The following is a 16,077-nucleotide window of genomic DNA, read 5'->3' as shown; positions in this document are numbered from 1 at the left end:
TCTACACTGGCCAAACAGTGGCCACTAGCCACACGTGGCCTCTGAGTACTTGAAATCTGGCCAATGTGACACGGGAACTGAATTTTAAACTTTGTTTAGTTTTAATGTAAAAACTGAAGTGTTGTATTCTCCCATTATTCACAACTTCACTCTTTTGGTAGGATGACATTAACCACTGCACGACCTCAGATATTTCTCCGGTCCTGCAGCAGGCACGTGAGGCCATGTGCTGTTCCTAGTAGCTGACATAAACATGTCACTGTTCTACTCTGCGACAATAGATTGATTCAGTTCAAGTGACTTTATCCCCCATCCATTGATGAAGCATCATAACGTGCTTATTATGCGGACAGCACGAGTTACAATGATAACTATGTAAATCGTAACTGGCAACTACTGTGAAGTGTAACTATGTATCTAGCTAAAAAACAATTAGAGAAAAAGTTTTAAATTTAAAACAAAGGCATACTACCAATGCCAAATATTTTTTTTGTAAAGTTAATGTGATAGTTTTACTCCCTTTGAGTTTGTGTATCATCCACACCTTCATTGCTACAATTCCATCTGCTCTTAACCTGACGATTGACTTCATAAGCACAGCCTCCAGCATATTCCTGGTGTACCCCAGACAGTTATTTACCATGGCTTTGATAGAGGAAGAAATTTCTTCTCTCAGTTTTTGATTCTCATTTAAAAAAATTTTTTAATGTTTATTGAATTTTGGGAGACAGAGAGAGACAGAGCATTAGTGGGGGAGGGACAGAGAGAGAAGGAAACAACCTGAACCAGGCTCCAGGCTGCGAGCTGTCAGCACAGAGCCCTGTGCAGGGCTCGAACCCAGGAACCTGAGCCGAAGTTGGATGCTTAACCAACTGGGCCACCCAGGTGCCCCTTGATTCTTATCTTCTTAATCAAAGACTGATGCAGAATTGAGTGGGGATGCCGAAGCTAGAACTATGACCAGGACAGTAATGGGGGAAAAAAAAAAAAAGAACTGGCAGAAGCTATGACAGAAATTTCACAATAAATGGCAACTGCAACTTGCTATAGCAGAGTTACAAAGGAGACATTTTCAGAAAATACATAATGTAATGAATTTCATAAGCAGTTTCCACTCAACCATAAGAAAATGGGCCGGGGGAGCAAACCAAAAAACAGACTTTTGGGGCACCTGGGTGGCTCGGTCGGTTAAGCGGCCGACTTCGGCTCAGGTCATGATCTTGCGGTCCATGAGTTCAAGCCCCACGTCGGGCTCTGTGCTGACAGCTCAGAGCCTGGAGCCTGTTTCGGATTCTGTGTCTCTCTCTCTCTGACCCTCCCCCATTCATGCTCTGTCTCTCTCTGTCTCAAAAATAAATAAACGTTAAAAAAAATTAAAAACAACAACAACAACAACAACAAAAAACAGACTTTTAACTATAGAGAACAAACTGGTGGTTACCAGAGGGGAGGTGGGTGGGGGATGGGGATTAAGGAATGCACTTGTCATGATGAGCACCAGGTGCTGTAATAAGGCTTGAATCACTAAATTCTACACCTGAAGCTAATATTACACTGTATGTTAGCTAACTGAAATTTAAATAAAAACTTAAAAAAAAAATCATTGAAATTTGTGGCTGAAATCAGAATTAAATACCTAACAAAAAATGTTTAAACATATTTTTAACAGGCTCTGAACTTGTAACTTTGGTCAGTTATAAAATGGCATGGATTCTTACACAAAAAAGAAAACCATTTCTATTTATTTGTTTGTTTGTGTATTTATTTATTTATATTTTAGAGAGAGAGAGTGAGCAGGGGAGAGGGACAGGAGAAAAAGAGTTGGAGGCTCAACTGAGCCACCGAGGCGCCCCCAAAAAACCATTTTAGATAGAAATACAGCTGGAGGAAATATTTTGAGGAAAACAGTAAAAATAAGACATTTTACAAAGAGTGAACAATCTTTAGCTAAGTCATGAATACTGCCCAAGGAATACAAAACTTTTCTAATAGTATCAAAGACTGATTCAAAAATGGAAAAATCTTAAATATTTTCCTTCAGTTTTAGTTGAATTCTGTGACATGAGATGTGGCCCAATGAATATTTTGGGAATGTTCTGCTTCCAATATTTTTTATAAGTTTATTTAGTTATTTATCTTGAGAGAGAGAGCAAAAGAGCACACACACGCACACACAAGTGAGGGATGGGCAGAGAGAGAGAGGGAGACAAACCTAAGCAGGCTCTGCACTGTCAGTTCAGAGCCCAACACGGGGCTCAAACTCGCAAATTGTGAGATCATAACCTGAGCTGAAATCAAGAATCAGACGCCTAACTGACTGAGCCATCTAGGCGCCCCTCAAAGAATTTTCAAATACACGAAAAAATATCAAATTCTAGCCTTAAAACTACCAACCTTGTGGTGTAGATATTTTTAAATCTTTTACATCTGTCAAAGAAGAATCTCACCTACATGTGAAAATTTCTATTGTGACAGTGCTTCAGCTAGGTTGGGTTGAAATCTGATTTATTGGGATTTTAATACACCGATGCTTCCTTTAGTGTTTCATTGTACTATATGGTACATATTGGAAACACTTGCACTCAGTTTTCTGAAGCCCACTCTATGAAAACTATCAGGGATACAGTTGTTGAAATGGTTTAGTATATACTTGCAAATGCTACAATGATTCCCCAGTATGGAACTGTTGAAAGAAACAGAAGACAATAGATTTAATGATACTGTGTTCTTTGCCAGTGTTCACTAATTGAGAGAAAGGAGTTCTACAAAGATTCACTATATTGTCAACTCCAAATCAGATTCTCTTGAAATAAAAGAAAATGCTTCCCAAATCAATAATTATTTTATTCAGTAATCAAAGATGAAAAGTGGCAGTGTGATTTACATCTTCTCATCAATATACGCTCTAGGCGATCAAGCTAAAGTTGAAGCTCCAAGGAAGGGAAAAAGATCTTATTTATGACCTAACCAGACAGGTGTGAGAATTTATGCTCTAATTTCATAACACAGCCAACAATAACGATTTCACATATTTTTATAACATGACTCAATATAGGAGAGCCTGGGTGGCTCAGCTGGTTAAGCATCTGACTCTGGATTTCAGCTGAGGTCATGATCTCAGTTAATAAGATCAAGCCCTGCTTCAGGCACAGCGCTTGACAGCATGGAGCCTGCTTGGGATTCTCTCGCTCTCTCTGCCCTTCCCCAACTTGTGCATGGGCGCATGTGCACATGCTTTCTCTATTTCTCTCTCTCTCAAAATAAAGAAATAAACATTTAAAAAGAGCATGACTCAGTATGTAGAAGATTTAAATTGAAATAGACAGCATTATGCAAATTGGCTACAAAAACTAAAGAAAAGTTTTAAGAACCCTTTGTTGACATTGCTCAATTTAGAATTTCTTTTCACTTTATTCAATATCTCTTTTGAATTAGATGTTAATAATACGTGTTGACATAAGAGTTGATGAATTTATTTAACTTAGATATAGTTCTGAAAACTCAAGTCATTCTTCTAAAAATATGAACCAGTTTTGCCAATGTGTCTGCAACTATGAAAGGAAAATGATTTTTCATTGAGTTACTGAAAAACTTTACGTGGGAACAACTTGAGTATGTAAATCAACATTTCAACCATAAATGTTCATGAAATCTAAATACAGAGCAAGGGTTTTAGATGAAAATTTAGTGTCTGGATTAAGATGTTCCAAAAATGTGAACTTATACCAGAGTTTGAAGACTCAGAAAGAGAACAAAATCTATAAAATATCTCATTAATTGTTTTTATATTAATAACATATCAAACTGATTATTTTGGATTTTTCTGGTTAAACAAAATATATTATTAAAGTAAAATATTAATCTATCACCAAAGAACTGATCACCTTGAGGAAATTAATCAAGTCAAATTTGGAATCAGCAAGGCCAGGTCTCCAAGGACTTCAGTCAGTCTAGCAAGACAGGTTTTCATTTGAAGCTTGTTGTGGCCAACCAGCCCCCTGCCATCGCCTCACCACACTCATTCAGTTCCGGCAGAGAACAGAATTCATTGTTCCATAAAAGCGAGAAGAAATATTCAGGATTTCCCAGGGTTGACTCAATCAACTCATAAGCTACAGTAAGAACTGCTTCAACGAGTATGAAATAATGGATTTAATCTTTAAAATTCTTCCTCTCAGGGGCGCCTGGGTGGCTCAGTCGGTTAAGCGTCCGACTTCGGCTCAGGTCACAATCTCATGATCCGTGGGTTCGAGCCCCGCGTCGGGCTCTGTGCTGACAGCTCAGAGCCTGGAGCCTGCTTCAGATTCTGTGTCTCCCTCTCTCTCTGACCCTCCCCCGTTCATGCTCTGTCTCTGTCTCAAAAATAAAATAAAAACGTTAAAAAAATTTTTTTTAAATAAATAAATAAAATTCTTCCTCTCAAATGTTTTTCGACCAGGAGGTAAAAAGAAAATTTGTCCAATGCCAACCTGTTCTCAATACTGACCTCCTTATAACAGCTAAAAATATCAAGAAAAAGGAACGAAGAGTGTTTATATTTACAAATAAAATAGCTGGAGAAGTCAGAAATACGTTGTTGTGTAATTATTATTCCATCTACCATCTGATAGAAGGAACTATGAAGGAATTAGGAAACCGACATTCCATTTTGGCTTAAAAAAGAGAAACTATGATCATTTGCTGTAACATCAATTCTAAATGCAGTGATTTTTGCTGTAGTGTATAAAATATTTTCAGGCTCAGCTTTTGAAACAATTGTTTAAATAGAAAAAGGTCAACACAAGCTTCTACAATGGACCAAACATTTCATTTAAAAAAATTTTTTTTTTAACGTTTATTTTTGAGACAGAGAGAGACAGAGCACGAATGGGGGAGGGTCAGAGAGAGGGAGACACAGAATCCGAAACAGGCTCCAGGCTCTGAGCTGTCAGCACAGAGCCCGATGCGGGGCTCGAACCCACGGACCGCGAGATCATGACCTGAGCCGAAATCGGCCGCTTAACCGACTGAGCCACCCAGGCGCCCCTGGACCAAACATTTCATAATGTTACCATGGTACATATACCCAAACCCAATAAAAACAAGTTTAAAGTTAGGATTCAAGGGAGAGTAGTAGAAAACACAAATAGATTTCTGTGGATAGCAAGGATTTTATTTTTTTTTTTATTTTTATTTTTTTTTTCAACGTTTATTTATTTTTGGGACAGAGAGAGACAGAGCATGAACGGGGGAGGGGCAGAGAGAGAGGGAGACACAGAATCGGAAACAGGCTCCAGGCTCTGAGCCATCAGCCCAGAGCCTGACGTGGGGCTCGAACTCACGGACCGCGAGATCGTGACCTGGCTGAAGTCGGACGCTTAACCGACTGCGCCACCCAGGCGCCCCAAGGATTTTAAATTATTAAAGAACTTTACCAAAACGATTAATTTATAGAGTTTGTAATAAAAATATTTTAACAATTAAAAAAAGTAAAATATATTGCACCTATTTCTTTGTATTTATTTTAATGTGGCTACTAGGAAATTTAAAATTACACATGTGGCTGGCATTCTGTTTCTGCTGGACAGCATCCTTTGCAATTGTTCCATTCCCTCAGAAACCCATTTAGAAGGAAATCACAAATGGAGGCTCATTTATACATATTAGGGGAAAAACTTCACAGGAGAAAAAGAAAGCCTTCAACCTAGGTCAGAGAGAAAAGCCACTCAGGGCTGTGAGACTACAGCCACAGGGTGTTGATGAATTTGTCAAAGTCCCTGAAGTAACAGGAGGAAGGCACTTGCTGTCAAGGGTCCAGTGGAGAACACTATCGAGACTCTAGGAAGCCCTGTGAGGGATGCCCAGTCACATGGCCCATAGGTTCATTTGTACAGACTGGAACTGCACAACGTGTAGCGACATTAACCGCTATGGCAATGGGCAACCCAGTTATCCTCTACGAGTTGCCATTCTGCCCTACATTAAACTGAGGAAATTACATTTTTTACTCTTTGGAGCCCTCCAAAGCCATACAAAATTATGGAGAGAGACAAAATGACAAAGGGAACCATCGCTTCCTGGAACTACTACAATCCCTTGCCAGCCACCTAAGAGAATGAAGGAAGCTTATGAGGATAATGACAACCCCCAGCCTGCATAAACCATGTCACCATTTACAAGGTGTCATCACAGACCATGTCACACGTCACAGAGGGGCAAAGAACAAGTATAATCATCCCCATCCACACTGACAGATGGGTCACTGGGATTTAGAGCGGTGTTGTCCAGGGTCACAGAGATCTAGATACCTACTCAGACCCGATCAGGACCCCAGTCACGTGGTCATGCCACTTCATTATAACTATGCAAATATGTAGAATGTTACGTACATAATTTTTACAACATCCTCTGTTCATACTTCTGAAAGCTAAATTCTCCCTTTATCCTCAGATAAAGAAAAAAGTCATAGTAGAAAAAAGATTGAATAAACCTTAAAAAATTTTTTTAAATGAATGATCTGGATAAATAATCATGTCCCACTTCTACTCTTAGCTCTGGTGAAACAATCTTTTGTGTTCTAAACATGTAAATACGTAATAAATAAGAATTCAGAAAGCTTCACTCACCTTTAGGGGTGGATGGTGAATCATGAAAATCCATCACAGACAAAACTGGATATATAAGTTACTGGGGCCAATGAGTGTGGACAAAAAGGGGAAGCTAATGCCATGAACACTCAACTTAGTAAACAGATAGGGCCCAGAGTGAAATGTGGGTGGGGAAAAGAGCATTTGCGTTGAGTCATATCTTCCAGTGTCTTCCTCCCTAAAGGATTTGTTAGGCTACACACGCATGTTCACTAGTCTTCATGGAAAGAATAGTGGAGACTCATTACAACTCTGATTGGGGGGCACTACCCAGTTCTTTCCTACTGAAATGATAACAATAGCAGTGACAGGCATAATAACAGTAGTAAGAGCTTTTACTTATGTAGTGTGAACTATGAGACAGACATTATTCAAAGCCAGCGCATAAATGAACTCAAGTAATTCTTACAACGACCCTGAGGTGGTTACTATTATCCCCATTTTATTTACAGAAGGAGAAACCAAGGCACAGAGTCCGGTACTTACTACCACTGTGCCATATACGTTACATGTGTCGCCTTAGCTAATCCTCACAGCCACCTTGTGAGGTAGATTCTGAGGCCTGGGGGGATGAGGAAATACACCCAAGCTAATGAGAGGGAGAGCTGGGATTAAAACCCAAGCTGCTAATCCTCCCCCTTAATCCCTGTATAATACTGTTTCCCCCTACCTTATGGGACCATTCTTATGACACCTAGCCATAACCCCACTGCTTGGAGGTGGGCAGTATAGCAGATACTGCTATACCCTGCCTGGGTGTCCTTTCTGGGACCCCTGGCTGCTATGAGCTGGCTGCGAAGAGCTCATGTATGCCTCTTCTGCAGGGTCTAGCCCCTGTCCAGAAATGGAGGGGAAGCTACATTCTCCACTTCCCCTAACAGCCAGTGGCTGACTGGTATTAGAGGACAGAAGCCAGGTCCTCCTCGTCTCAGTTCGGAGGTACCATTTATTCCCGAGCTCCATGGAGTCAGGCTGAGGAGAGACTTCAGCTGAAACCGTGTCTTTGCTTGGCTTCCTCCCCTGCTGTCTGGCCCCCCGCCTTGCTTCTGGATGAGTTTCTCCCAAGAGCCTTCACCTCCATCCCTCCACCCCCCTGCCATTAGTCACCCACCACATAAGAAACCTGGGCCTCCCGTTCTGCTTCTAGGGAGCCTCACCTAAGAGACAGGATTTATCAGGTGCAAACAGCAAAGTTTTAGACTGTAATCAAAGTAGCATGGAGGATACTCCGGAACTCTGGCTTTTTAGAAAAAAGTATTTTTGTCCAGAAAAAAAAATCCCACATTTTTGCTAAAGGGCTTCAGGATGAAAGCTGAAAACATTTATGTAATAGACTGAAAATGAATCTTCAACACTTACTTCACTAAAGAAGCTTTGCGACACAGTTTGTCAGCCCCCCTGTAGTAATTCACCAACTGCATCAGCCCAGGCTCGTGACCTATAAAGGAAAGAGGAGGCTCAGAAGGGAAAGAGGACAGGTGGGAAACGACAATGTCAGCACCAGCATGCAGAAGAGAGAACAGCTGTGTCATGCCCAGCTTTTCCTTCTCTCATTTCAAGACTGGTTGGTGGAAATGGAACAATTCCATTGCCCTGCACCTGTACCCCCTCCCACAGCATGGAACCAGAAACCCTCCCCCTCCCCAGAGTGGATATTAAAGATACTAATATCCTAGGTCTGCCGAACACCACTGCTGCCTTTGTTTTTTCTTCTTAGGGCGGAAGGGTATTTTCTATTTCACCTCTCTTTGATCCTCCCCAAACCCCACTCTTGGCTTCACACATAGGGACTTAGTAGTCTCTGCATAGTAGGACTTTATTTTTTTTTACACTTTAAAAATATTTATCTATTTGTGGAAGAGAGACAGAGCGTGAGCTGGGGAGGGGCAGAGAGAGAGAGAGAAAGGAGACATAGAATCCGAAGCAGGCTTCAGGCTCTGAGCTGTCAGCACAGAGCCTGACGTGGGGGTCGAACCCATGAACGTGAGATCATGACCTGAGCTGAAGTCAGATGCTTAACTGACTGAGCCACCCAGGCACCCCAAGCACAGTGGGACTTCAACAGTGACGCCTTGGCACCCCTAACCTTGCTTTCTATAGCCACCAAAGAAGCACTAGGACTAGGATAGTACTGTCTTCAAGCATGTCTAACTCTGTGAGCTTCTGGGAGAGGCACAAGAGGTGAAGGAAGATAGTAGAGAAGCCATGTCTATAAAATCAGAAGCCCTGAAGACTTTCTTCTGTATATCTCCCACAGAGAAACTCATTTTCAATGAATCCTACCGCATGTCCCCTCCTCCATAAAACAGAGCAGAGAGGATACCAACAAAAACAAAAGCCTTAATATTTGTTTAAATTCCTAACAAAATGCATTCAATTTCCAGCAACAAAAATAAAAGTAAAACCAAACAAAGGGAGTCTGAGTAGAAGATGCCAGAGGTAAAAAGGATACATCTGAGAACAGCATATAATCAAATAAAAATATTTAGGTACTAACTTGCTCTCACTGTCTCCCTGGGACAGATGAACCTGCCTCACACCTGCGCCTACCTTCTCATCCCCACGGCAAGAGCATTCCTGAGACTTTATCTGGCTCTATAAGCCATCTCCTTGGGTTTCACACAATGCACTGAAGCAAAAACTAAACATCCCTAACAGTGAAGACATATAACCATTTTGCTTGTGTGATGCTGTTTTCTTTTCCATAAAAACCAAATGTTTTCTTACCATCTGTTGACTTTGTGGTACCTGTTTAGGATTTGGACCCTGTAAGTTTCTGGCCTTCCCCCCAGTCCTGAGCACCACAGCAATGCAAAACCACCCCTGCTTCAGCCCCAACAGAGACATTTTTGCCAGTTTTGAATATTAGGATTTCCCCCTAAGCTTTTACAGCCAGGCACTGCCCAGTCTATAGAGGAAGGTAAGTCAGGCAGGCAGGGATGTGGACAGAGCAAGAAGGAAATATATGTTCTCAACTATAAGTAGTTCTTCCTTCAGGGAAGGTATTCTCTTTGCTGAGGGCTTCCTGGAGAGACAGTTTAACAAAAGGGAATCTCCAGGCACATTCCCTGTATTCCAAGATTGCTGGGGGTTGGAATCAGTCCCTCCATGGAGTCCTCATCATACATCCTAAATTTGTGTAACAGTAAAAAGTGCATTCCAAAGAAAAAATTTCGATAAGCCTATGCTACAACACCCTTCATTCCTGAAATCATTACAACTGTACACACCCCCCGCCCAAAGGCTCTATGGAAGTAGCCAGTGAGTTCCAAATGGCCTATTTTCAGTCTGCTCATTCAGCCTCTCTACCCTCTGACCACACCTCTTTTCTAAAAACTATGTCCTCTGCTGGACACAGAACACCGCTCTCTTTGGACTGCCCTTTAAGACAGAGATGACTTTTCCTCATTATCGATCCTCCTCTTCCGTCTTTGGCAAATCTGTTTGGTCCCCGCCCCGGGAGAATTTTGGCAAGGAACAGAGGCTGCATCTCCAGGATGACTGCGCAGTGAGGAGAGGCCACGAGACGGTTCAGGTCAATGGGATGTAAGTTGAAGTGATCTGCACAACTTGTGGATTACGTCATCTAGAAGGGAGCTGCCGGTCTTCTCCTTTCCCGTGCCCCTCCCTATAGGCGAGGATGTGGATATGGATGTAGACATGATGCCAAGCTGGCATCGACCATGGGAGTGAAGGTAACTCTCTCGGGGTGAGCAGGGCAGAGAAGTGGGACGCAGGGTGCAGCCAGTGTCATGCAAAATCTGCATTCAACACACAACTGTGAAAACACATACTTCGGGGAACCTCAGGAAAGGTCTAAATCAGTCACCCTTCCTTCCGCCCTGGCCCGAGCTTGGCTCACTTCTGCAGCTCCTGCTTTGGGAACCCAGAGGTCTTTTCCAAATCCCCAGTTGATCTGAGCCTTCGGATAGCTGAATCCGCAGGGTTTTCAACACACACAAGGATCCCTCCCGCGTCAACACCAGTCACGGTGAAATCCTCAGCGCAGAAAATTCGCAAGAGGACTTCAGCTGGAGGTCCGACGCCGGCTCAGCGGGGCCTTGCCCCGCCCCAGCTCTGCCCCGCGGCCCTGCGCGATTTGGGGGCGTCGGGCCGGGGCAGTGCGGGAGCGCGCGGCCGACGCCCCCCCCCCCCAACCCCCCGGGCTGCAGGCACCAGCCATTGTCCACAGGCAGCGGCGGCCACGAATCCGATTTCGGGAACGGGAAGGCATGCAAAGCGGTGGGTTTAGACCTTTATGGATCCATTTTTTCTCTGCCCGGGGAACGACGCAGGGGAAGATATATGACCTTAAGACAAAAGCGCTGCTGCTAACGGGCCGTGGGAGGAGCGGGAGGGCGGGGAGGGGGAAGCGCTCACCCAATCTCCCGAAGGGCAGCCGGTTCCTCTCGCCCAGCATCAGGTTGAACCTGGGGTTGTCTCGCCTGAGCCTCTTCCAGTGGCCGGTGGCGAGCAGCAGCCGCGAGACCTCGGCGTAGACGCTGCTGTTCTCGTCGCGCACCACGAAGGTATACATGGCGAAGGGCCGTGCGCCCGGGCCGCCCGGGCAGCCGCCGCAAAGACCAGCCGGCCGAGGTGGCGGCTCAGCGCGGAACCCGCCCGGGCGCCCGCCGCGTCCCGGCCCCCGCCGCCGCCGCCGCCGCGCCGGCTCCCCGCGCCACTAGGGTCCCGGCGGCGCTGCGCCCCGGCGCCCGCGCGTCAGCCCGGAGGCCGCGCCCACCTGCCGGCGCGGCCCCGCCTCCGCCCCGTGATGCCGCGCGGCCGCCCCCTCCTGGGCCGGGGGGTGGAGGACTCGTGCGCCCCGGCTCCGCAGCGCGTCTCGGACCCGGTTGGGGGCCGCCCGGGGGCTGGCGGGGGCGAGCGCGGCCTTGGCGCAGCGTGGGGACACCGGAGACTGGGCGCGTGCCCCTGAGTCCCGGGTCCCATCCAGGGGGCGGTACCGGCGGAGGATCCCTTTCTGCGCGCGTCGCTGCGGCTCTTCCACCCACTGTTGCGAAGGGACGTTTTATGGGTAAAATTGAAAAGTTCCAAGGCACAGTCCCAAGTCTGCGGAATGTAAATGGACAAGGCAGCTCTAAAATTTATACAGAAATGCAAAGGTCCGAGAATAACTAAAGCAATCTTGAAGAAGAAAGTTGGAACACAACACTAGCAGATGTCAAGACCTATAAAAGTTACAGTATTTAAGTAAGTACAAAGCTGTGGTAATTAAGAGAGTACGGTTTGGGCACAGGAGAGACAAACAGACCAAAGGAACGCTATCTATCTATTGATACATGTAGTCACTTGGTTCATAATAAAGGTTCAAAGGTTCCTTTGCAGTACAAAGGGAAAAAGGATGGACTTTTCAATAAATGAAGCTGGGTCAATGGATATACATTTGGAAAACAAAATTAATCTTGACCTCTGCCACTCACAAAAGCAGTTGCAGATTCATTGTGATCTGATGCATGTAGATGTGAAAGTAAAGCAAGAAAGCTTTTAAAAGAAAACGGGAGAAAATCTTAAAAAAGAGAGAAAATCTTATGATCTTATTCTAGGTAAAGATCTTAAAGAGAACATAAAAATCTTTAGGAGTAAAGGAAAAAAAGGGATGAATTGACAACCTTAAAAATAACTTTTATTTATCCAAAGACACCATCCAGAGAATCAAAAGGAAAGCCACAGAATAGGATATGATGTCTGGTGTGTGTGTATGTGTATACATACCTATCAGACAGAGGACCCATATTTAGGCTACACGAGGAATTACATATTAATAATTTTAAAAACTGGGAAGCTGGTTAACAAAAAACTGAACTAGCTATTTTAAGGTACAATTCAATAGGTAAACTCTCAGCAAGAGAGATTTGTAGAAGTGTCCTACAAAGACACTTTATAAATAAAGAATATGTTGGGCTAAAAAGCAAGGCCACATCTACAGTTGTAGGACAAGAGTACAAATGGAAGCCATATGTCTATATGTCTACCATATGTCTAAATATTTTAAAGTTATAAACCATGCCAATAAGCTGCTAGATAAAATGTCTTATCTTCCCACCTTACAAATATATATTGATAAGGATGACCTGAAAGGCCAAGATTTTTTAAATGCTCAGATTCATGGAAGTTCAATGCCAAAAGTAGGAAATACTGGAAGAGATGGCCCTGCCCTCTGACCATGGCCCACCCGTTTCTTACCTTCCTTGACTCCATCCTGCACCACGAAGGGCCATGCACACATGCATGGGGACGCTACATCCAGGAAATTCAGGCTCCATCCACTCACCCAGCACCTCCCACAAACAGCTACATTTTGGCCACTGCTTGGTCCTAGGGGTGCACAGCAATGCCATTGACCCTTGGGACAATAGACCCAGGGAAGAAGCCAGTGCAGGTTCAGGACAAGAGCTGGGCTATTTAGACAGTGAATTCTGGTTCTCAGGTACCTAGCATATTCTGGAAAGTGGGAGGGTAACCGTCTTTGGGTGGCCATATCCCTTTGACCTCACAAAAGTCTCATCCATAGGGAGGACCTGGCTAGCCAGACTTGGAGCCTCTAAATCAAGGACTTTTCTTAGAAGGGCCTGAGGGTCATACTCCTAAGAAACAAGCTTCAAAATCCTCAACTACACTTTCCCCTCTCCCTTCTCTTTGTGTCCTATACTTGGACACCAAACAACTCAAAATTGTTTTTCACTCATTGTCTCTAACGTTACGACACTCACTTCATGCTTTGGGTACTACACCTGTCTTCTAGCTGCTCTTCTTGCTTCAGCCCCTTTCCCTCTCCAATCTTCCCTGAACATCATCACCGAATTAATCTTTCTGAAACACAGCATTCATCACATCTCTCCATACATCACAGACTGCAATGGCTCATTGAAGACAGCATTCTCAATTTCAAAGTCACAGCCTTTTAATTAAGTCTCCCCATTGTGTCTCTCTTACCACATTTACCACACTACTTCAGCCAAAGTCTTTGAAATACCCTGATCATCATCAAGGTCAAGTGAAAGTGTGTTAGATGGAGTTTTAATGTGAAGTGTGCATTAGCCCTTCCAAAGCTGATGAACCATGTACCAGATGGATCATAAAGTCCTTATTAATCAAAACCTTTAATTAGCTAGCATTTTCTGTCTCACAGTTGTGCTAAATAAAATAGGACTTACTATTTCTTTAGACTTAGGTCTTAGTTGCTCTTTAGCAAGGTAAGACTGCTTCCCTTTTCAATGGAAGCCTTTCAACACCCCTCCCTGAAGAGGCATGCCACTCATACCTTTCTGGTCTAGAAAACCTGCATTTAACACATTCTTGTTCCAGGCAATGTTCAAGGCACAGAGGACATAAGACAAAGTCCCTGCCTTCACAGAGCTCTGTTCCTGGGGAAGCTTACATTTTTTTTCTGGATGCTAGTTAGAGGAATTTAACTAGAGGAGCAAATATTCCTACAGTTTCTAGAATTCTGAGTTGGAGTGACAGTTGTGGGGACAGGAATACCTTGTAGAAACACTCACATCTCAACATGTAGGAGGAAGCTGCTCATGTCCATGTGGCACTGGAGTCATTTTCTCCTCTATTTCCTGTTCTTCCTGGATGAATGCAGTAGCTCCCACACAGAGATAAAGGAAAATAGGAAAAATAGAAAAATAACTCAGTGAGTTGCATTCAAAGGACATTGCGAAACCTAGAGCCACAGGGTGTCAGTGACCGTGAGGTGATGCCCGTGCCTCCCATCCAGAGGCTTCTGCTGGAGCACATACTCTCTTTTTGCCTGGGTCATGTTGCTACAGCATGATGTGTGCTCAGAGTTTGCACATAGAGTAACGGGCCTGTGAATAACCAACTTAATTAAATAAAAATAAACTTAATCAAATAAAATATCAATAAATATAAGAAAAATTTTCCCCTCCAACAGAACTATAATAACTAATGGTGCTAAGGAGGCAGGAATACTAGAGGCATTTGAGAGAGCGGAGACGCATCAGGGAAAATTTCTTAGAAGAAATGAGTTTTGAAATGGATCCACAGCGGAAGGAAACTGAGTCCCATCTGTATTGACCAGAGGAAAGGCCAAAGGCTACATCTGCCTTACCCAGTTTATCCCTAAAGCTCACGTGACCTGGGGTATCACTAAGGATAACATCAAGGTTTTGCTAGTTCATTCCCTCACTTACATAACTCCTGAGGCTTATGAAATTCTCTTCCCCTCAGATATTCCTGAGAGGATGCTTTCCTTCTCATGCCAAGCCTCACCAAGCCTCCTCTGTGGTTCACCAGCCTGCAGTGCTCCTCAGGGTGAATCCTACCCTTCTTTGGGCTGTGTTGCCTGGTGTCCTCCCAAAGCTGGAAAGACCATGTAAGTGCCCCCTGATGGCTCTACTGAAAGGGAAAGACTACCTCTTCATAGAGCTCCCAGCCCTAGAGTAGAGCAAAGGAGTGACTCTTCTGTTTTCTCAGCGATCCTGCTGAAATTCTCATTTCACTTCCAAGCCTCTGCTCCAAAAACCAGGCCCCTGCTCCTGCAGGCAGATCACTTGCCAGCCTGTCTAGATTACTGGTTGCAGCCTAGCTGAAACAACCTTGGGTAGATCCAGCTTGGGTAGATTCCTAAGAAATAAATTGCTGTGTGTAAAATGGTAAATTTATGTTTAACTTCTTAAGACACTGCCAAACTGTTTTCCAAAGGAAGCCTACCATTTTACATTCCCACCTGCAATGCACAAGGATCTCAGTTTCTCTGCATCCTTGACAGCCATTAAGCTGTCTATGTAGCGGTGTCTCATGCCTTTAATTTGCATTTCTCTGATGATTATGTTGTTGTTGAGCATCTTTTTACTTGCCTTTTGTGTACTTTCTTTGGTGAAAAGTTTATTGAATCTATTTAAGTCTATTAAATCTTATGCCCACTTTTAACTGGGTTGTCTTCTTATTGTTGACTTGTAAGAATTCTTTTTTTTTCCCCCCAAACAGAAGGTCTCACATATGTATTGTTGAACTAACCTACTGGTGCAGAAGCATGTAAGAGAGAAAAATCATTTCCCCGATAAAACATATCCATTGTTCAAGTAGTAGTGATGTTTACAGAGTGATAGGATCTGAGGGCGTAACTTTCATGCAGCATAAATATGTTTGCCACCTCACGTGCGATCCCTTATAGACCCAGCTTGGTTCTTCTCCAGTGCCTCCTCTTGGAGTTGTACCTGATTTTATTGCCAGTTTTCATCTGAATCCATGAGGAGTGGGATGATTTTGCTTTTGTTTCTTGGCCAGGAATTGTTTGATCCTGAACATCTTGTGAGACGACATGGCAAAGAAAGGTCAACCACACACAGCACAATGGCTGAGAAAAGGAGAGAGAAGTAAGAATTCTTTTTTTTTTTTTTTTTAATGTTCATTTATTTATTTGGCGGGGGGTGGTGCAGGGAGAGAGGGAATCACAAGAAGGCTC

The 16,077-nt window shown here is 43.7% G+C and overlaps 2 protein-coding genes and 1 pseudogene across 5 annotated transcripts in view; 1 reads left to right on the top strand and 2 right to left on the bottom strand.

The window, feature by feature from the left end:
• The window catches only part of TTL (tubulin tyrosine ligase), a 38,519-nt gene extending 27,170 nt beyond the window's left edge, over positions 1 to 11,349 (bottom strand). Inside the window, exons 1-2 of one of the 2 annotated variants that reach the window (XM_086700576.1) lie at positions 11,007 to 11,349; positions 7,986 to 8,064 (exon numbers count right to left, since the gene is read on the bottom strand). In XM_086700576.1, coding sequence (XP_086556702.1) covers positions 7,986 to 8,064; positions 11,007 to 11,163 — 236 coding nt within the window. In that variant the 5' untranslated portion in view covers positions 11,164 to 11,349. The remainder of the gene's footprint in view (positions 1 to 7,985; positions 8,065 to 11,006) is intronic. The other variant, XM_086700575.1, reaches the window with a different exon arrangement.
• Positions 11,350 to 11,438: 89 nt separating this feature from the next.
• LOC147582377 (uncharacterized) overlaps positions 11,439 to 16,077 on the top strand; it is a 35,174-nt gene continuing 30,535 nt past the window's right edge. For 2 of the 3 annotated variants that reach the window (XM_086700574.1, XM_086700573.1), the window contains exon 1: positions 15,900 to 15,988. The gene's annotated coding sequence lies outside the window, so the exon portion shown is untranslated. Of the gene's footprint in view, positions 11,835 to 14,840; positions 14,986 to 15,899; positions 15,989 to 16,077 lie in introns of those variants that run through there. The other variant, XM_086700572.1, reaches the window with a different exon arrangement.
• On the bottom strand, positions 15,411 to 15,935 carry LOC112864311 (large ribosomal subunit protein eL39-like; annotated as a pseudogene).

Source organism: Puma concolor, chromosome A3 (genome assembly GCF_028749965.1).
Source record: "Puma concolor isolate L17-30 chromosome A3, mPumCon1.1.hap2, whole genome shotgun sequence".
NCBI lineage: Eukaryota > Metazoa > Chordata > Mammalia > Carnivora > Felidae > Puma > Puma concolor.
The sequence above is the reverse complement of the archived record's forward strand: the minus strand, read 5'-3'. Positions and strand labels throughout refer to the sequence as shown.